This window comes from Rhinolophus sinicus, chromosome 15 (genome assembly GCF_057876585.1).
Source record: "Rhinolophus sinicus isolate RSI-liver-muscle chromosome 15, RSI-T2T, whole genome shotgun sequence".
Lineage (NCBI taxonomy): Eukaryota > Metazoa > Chordata > Mammalia > Chiroptera > Rhinolophidae > Rhinolophus > Rhinolophus sinicus.
The window spans coordinates 30,261,234-30,267,233 of record NC_142515.1 but is presented as its reverse complement, the minus strand read 5'-3'; the positions used below and the strand labels follow the sequence as shown (position 1 = coordinate 30,267,233).

The following is a 6,000-nucleotide window of genomic DNA, read 5'->3' as shown; positions in this document are numbered from 1 at the left end:
ACGGACCCCTCCTCGCCATCACCCGCGACAGTCCGCAAACAACATGGCGGCCCGACGTCGGCTCTGGCGCCTCCTCCCGGGGCCCCTGGGGTTGGCGAGGGTGGCGGCGTCCGACGTCCCAGACCCACGAGCGGCGAGCCCGGGGTAGGGCGGGGGCGGCCTCGTCCGGGAACAGGCGGGAGAGGCAGCGAGCGGCGTCGGCGGGCCAGGCGCGCGCGGGGGCGGGGGCGGGGCGGGGCATCCGGGCCCCGGCGCAGCGGAGGCGGCGCGGCGGCGGGTGGAAGCGGCGGCCCAGAGCCCTCTCGCGGCCGCGGCGGCAGCAGCGCCAACCCCAGCCGCAGCCCGGCCGCCGCCGGCGCCTCGCGCTCCCGCCGCCCGGCCCGACATGAGTGAGACGGATCGGGTGCCCTCGCCCGCCGCTCCGCCGGCGGTGGCGGCTGCCGCGCCCGAGGAGAGGAAAGGGAAGGAGCCGGAGCGCGAGAAGCTGCCGCCCATCGTGTCGGCGGGCGCCGGCGCGACTGCGGTAGGTGCCAGGCGGGGGCCTCCGGGTGCCCCGACGGCGGCATCGGGAGAGAGATCGATGGGGCACGCAGGGGACCGCCCGGGGAGATGCGCCCAGGCCGCCCTTCCTGGGGATCGTGGACAGCCGCGAACACTTGGCCAGCTGCACCTTCCACTCGGGAAATGTTGCGGTGGCCGGGTCCGCTGACTGTTTTGGGTTATTTTCTGGTTTGGAGGGGCCCCCTCTTTTTCTAAGGAAATGACCAGCATCTTGGAATCGGCATTATCTGTTGGATGAGGATAAGGTGTCAGGCAGGCGGGAGTGGGTTTTCCACTGAACTGCCTGCCTGCCTACCTTTGGGGAGCGAAGATTTTAACCTCTTTTTCTCTTTTCTTTCCCTTCCCCCTTCTGATTGAACGGGCTCCGCGGCTAGTTTCCACTTAATTGTGACCTTCCCGTTGCTGTCAAAGTGGTGGGAGGTAGATGTCTCGGTGATGGTTTATTTTTCGTATGGTACAGACATGTGACGTAAGGTGGGGAGGTTTTTAAAACCTTTTAATTTAAACTCAAGTTATCGAAGCTTGACAGGGATGATTTCCCAGCTGGATTTTCTTAAGGATTATTTGTAGAACGCTCTCAGGCTTCAAACTACATATTGCCAGATGATGTAATGGCACAGCCCCCCTTCCCTATTTTTACTGGTGGTTATGACTCTGGTTACTTTGGAGCACACACAAAAAATTAACCTCTGATTTTTGAGATTTTTATTTTACATGATATTTAAATACTTTTTGAGAGTTTGCTTTGAAGACCATCACTTGTCATGCAGCTATGAGTGACAAAATAGTAAAAGTTTAGAGAGCATGATACATTTTCTTCATTCCTGCTTGCAATTCATTTCTCAAAACCTCCCTCTTAAGTGACTAAGAACTTACTAAAATAACTCACTCTCCTTTAAAGTATTGGGAATAATGTTTTGATTTGGTAGGTTTTTCAAAAATATCTAAGGACTGATAATTGGAAAATGTAGGACAAATTCTTGAAGTTAACTCAGTGCAGCAAAGTGTGGACAGTAATAAAATGACATATTTTAAAATAGAGCTACAATTGATTGTTCAATTGGAGTTAGGATTAGGAAGTACTTTGGGAAATGCTTTGAAGGAATTTCTCACCCATCTGTTGGCAGAACCAGTTGCTGTTGGTACCCTAGGCTTTCAGAACCGATCTAGGAAGTTCTTAACTTGCAAATAGCTAGTGTTTCAATACTTCAGTTCTAAGTTAGTTGATTAAAACAATGAAGGCATATGCTTACAGAAACAGTTACATGAGGCCTGTTAGCGCAATTGGTTAGAGCGTGGCGCTGATAACACCAAGGTTGCCGGTTGATTTTGGCATGGGGCACTGTGAGCTGCGCCCTCCTTTTAAAAAAAAAAAAAGAAGAAAGAAACAGTTATATGAATGGGTTTAGGTCCTCAAGTGAGCACCCTTCCAAAATCATTTATCTCAGTGTAACTGAAAAATTGAAGGTTTGGAATAAAAACTTGGAGAAATTGATACAGTGTGGACACAGGTCTACAGACTGTTATCTGAAACCCTTGGGACTTTGGAAGTCAGAGATTTTCAGATTTTAGAAAGGTAATTCAGTACATATATATAATCACAGTGGGGTCTTGGCTAGTTCCACATAAGCAAGTGCAGTACATGTGTGTTCATGCCACATGATGTCAAATCAGACTGTAAGTAGCTTACTATCAGGTCAGGTCATGTTGGAGTGTCAGGGAGCTCTGGTCAGGTCCACGTTTTGTTACCAGATGAGTTACAAAAACCTTTCAGTTTTAAGAGCTTATAGGATTTTGGAAGTGTGAATAAAAGAGTTTGGACTTGTACTACTAGTCAAACAGAAGAAGAGAGTTAAAGACATTTTAAAAATCTTGACTTCAGCCTTGAAAAGACATAGGTTAAATTAGAAAAGAATGAGAACGAATAGAAAAACTTGAGATTCTGAAGGCAATTTCTGCTGCCTTCCAAGGTCTCTCAGGGTTGTAGCATTGTGGTTTTTGTTGTTGTTCTTGTTTGTTTGTTTGTTTTTAAATGACGTTCAGAATTTATGGCTGTTTAGATTGACGGAGGTTTGTCATTAGCACCCTGTTTTGAATCATGACAGGAGGGAAAAGGACCTTTTCTTGGATTTTGCATCGAGAGTTAGAAGAGCAATTGGAAGATGAGGAACTTACCGATAGTGTGTGTGTGTGTGTGTGTGTGTGTGTGTGTGTGTGTGTGTATTTGTCATAGAGAGATTTCTAGAGCTGGAATTCTGAGTTACAGTAATGAAAAAGCCTAAGTCGAGAAAATATGTGCTTGGTCCTCCAGAGAGCAAGGAAGCCAGGAGACCTGGGATAATGACTGAGTTCACTAGTAGGTGGGGAAGGCCTTGGTGTGGGGCAAGGAAAGATAGTTAGTGGCTTGTTGGGTTGTTTTTCAGCCTTCATGTGGATTAAACAGCTTCTGGAGGTTCGCTTAGGAACCTGATTGCCATCTGTAACTTTTTTCTTTGAGCCATTTTAGTAATTCGTTCTTTTTACCCCACGTTAACAGCTCTCTCTATGTAGATTGAGTTTGTGACTCACATAATGTAGCCCTACAGTACTAGCTTTTACTAAAAGTCATTGTATCACATTTTTATGAGAGTTTGGAAATAATTTAGAGTGATAGCTCCCTAAAATAAGTAGAAGGCCAGATTATGATGACCCTAAGTAAGCCTGAAGAGTTGGGACTATATCCTGGTTGTTCAAAGACACTTACAGAGGTTGGATTGAGGGTGCTGGAAAGAGGCACCCTAAAGTGATTGATCCTAAGGTCACCAAAGTGTGAGGCAAGTCCATTTTAGCCAGGAAGTACCTAACACAATGGTCTGAAACCCGACTGATCACAGTTACCTTGGTAGCATGTTCAAGTCCTGATTTCTAGATCTCACCCTAGAGCACCGATTTTCAGCCTTTGATGCACAGTAGAATGACCTGGGGGAACTTTTAAAGCCGGGTTTGTCCAGGTCCAAATGAAGGCCAGTTACATCAATTTCTGGGGATGGGGCTCAGGCATTAAAAAAAAAAAAAATTCCCAGGTGTAGCTAAGATGCTGTATGTACTGAATTGGAAGCTCTATGGAATCTGTATTTTAACCAATACTGCTCCCTAAACTGAGTAGACTTAGTTTACTAAGTGGACTAGTGAAAGGTATGGAGACACAGTAGAAATGAGGTGTGATGGGGGAATTAAGACAAATGGCAATTAAAGTGGTGCTAGTTAGAGATGCCTGAGAAGCTCGAGACAGCTCTCTCAGGACTGCCAGGGTTTGGGGCTGGCCTGGCAGCTGCAGAGAGGCGAGGCAAGTCCGCAGAGTTGAGGGAATAAGGAATTGGAAGTAGTGCATGGGTATGAAGGGCTGATCATGGGGATATTGAATCTATTGAGGTTGATGGATGGGACTGGAGGACGCTCCGTAATAAATTAGTTGCTGATACAATACTATACAGAAGTTAGAAAAAACTGGTGAATGAGGAAGGAAAAAAATGGTCAAAGGTGAAGCAGGAATAATAGTGGCAGGTGAGGATGATGAGTTTGACTGTCTATTTCAACATTTATGTCAGGTAAACAGGAAAGCGAGGTCCTGCACCGGAGAGGGTAGCAAGGAATGAAGTTGAGTTCAAGAAAGCTAGATTTTACTTAGGTCAGGGAGGTGAAGGGAAATGGGGGAAATCAGTTTTGGATTTTAAAGCGAGGTTTGCCCACCGTGAAGGCCAGGAGACTTGTCAAGTAGGTGGAAGGTGAAAGGAAGAGTTTGAGGGAAAACGTAAGGTACATGGAGAGGATTTGACAGGAAGTCAGTAACAAGAACAAAAACTTTGTATGCGTTGTGTCAGCTGTGTATAAATGGGCTGTGGAGCTGCTGTGCCAAAGTGTAACTACCAATTATTGAACATCTATTATGTTTAGCTTCGGGCTAGATGTTACAGAAAACAAAAGGTTTTTTAACAGAAAATACAAGATTTTTGTTTTTGTTTTGAAAAGATGCCTGCCTCAGGGTAGGCAAGGCTAACACATGAAGACATCACAAAGGAAAGCAGTGTGTAAAAGCCACAATGAGCCATAGAAACAATTTGCACTATAGGAGATCAGAGAATGGAAACCAGTGTGTGCAGAACTATGCAGAAAGGCCTTGAAGTACAGGTAGTTATTTAAGCTGGCTGGCCATTGGAGGATGATAGGACTTGGATGGGCACGAGAAAGTGGGAAAAGCAATCTAGTGGGGAAAACAACATGAACAAGGCTCAAAGGGAAGAATTAGGGAGTTACAAAGCAAGCCCAAGGAAGCATGCTGGGGAACATGTGGGAGGTGAGTAAGATTGCATGGGGGCTGGGGCCAGATCACTAGGCAGAGAAATTTGGACATTTTTTTCTGTGGTTAGTGGGAAGCCATTGGAGTTTCTCAAACAGAGGAACACCATAATGAAATCAGTGGCAGTGATTAGAAGCAGTTAGACTGGAGGAAGGGGGAAGAGTGCAAAGGAAGGAGCTTTGTAGTCTATACCTGAGGTGTTGGGTGCACCTCCTAGCGTGGTGGCCATGTGATAAGGTATAAGGGATGGAAGATCTACACGACATGGAACCTCACTAGAGAGCAGGAATGAAAGAGAAGGAAGATTAATAAAAGATTCTAGAATTTCCAGGCGAGTTCTCTCAGAGAAAAATATTTACATAGAAAGTCATTCCAGCCAACGTCATTGTAAATAATCATATGCGTGTGTGAACTTACATAAACCCTGCCCATGTAGGTGTTTGGAACAATCTTAATATGGAACATTTTCTGCCCTTTGTCCATTATGTTCTAAACAAGAGGTGAGCAGGTTAAGAACGAAAGCTATGGTGACAAAGGTGTATTTTAAGCAATTTAGTAAACCACACATATTACAAAAATATGTATATTTCCCTAATTTTTCTTCTTTTTTTTTTAAGTATAGTTTAGTCTGTGGGTGAAGGATCCATTCTTACATTGCAAAACCGTTAGACTCCTAAGCCTTATATGAATAACTAGTTGTTCTTAAGTTGATGTTTGTAACTTGGTGACATTTTGTAAGCAGTCAAAAAATAGGTTTGGGGGAATGATTGTAATGAATGTGCCTCTTAAAAATAGAAATTAGTGAAATATTACAATTCAGTTGAATTGAAAAGTCAATCTGAAGTTTGAGCCTAGTTATTACAGAAAGTTATATTTCAAATTAACTTGGTTTTGACCCAGATGTTTTTATTAAAAAATAGGAAATTGGTTAAGGAATTGTGACTGCATCAAATCGCACATTTTAAAAGTAGTATTTTACCGCATATGGATAATCTATTGATGCAATTGCTTCTTTTCCTATGTTGTAAATTAAGTGAATAAAATCTCCCATGCCACCTTGCCTTCCTGGTAAGTCCTGAAATTTCTGAGCTTCGGGACCAACA

At 44.6% G+C, this 6,000-nt stretch overlaps 1 protein-coding gene across 1 annotated transcript in view; it reads left to right on the top strand.

Annotated features, from left to right (window-relative positions):
- The first annotated feature begins 377 nt into the window (after positions 1-377).
- HECTD2 (HECT domain E3 ubiquitin protein ligase 2) overlaps positions 378-6,000 on the top strand; it is a 70,397-nt gene continuing 64,774 nt past the window's right edge. Inside the window, exon 1 of the mRNA XM_019739189.3 lies at positions 378-523. Coding sequence (XP_019594748.2) covers positions 386-523 — 138 coding nt within the window. The 5' untranslated portion in view covers positions 378-385. The remainder of the gene's footprint in view (positions 524-6,000) is intronic.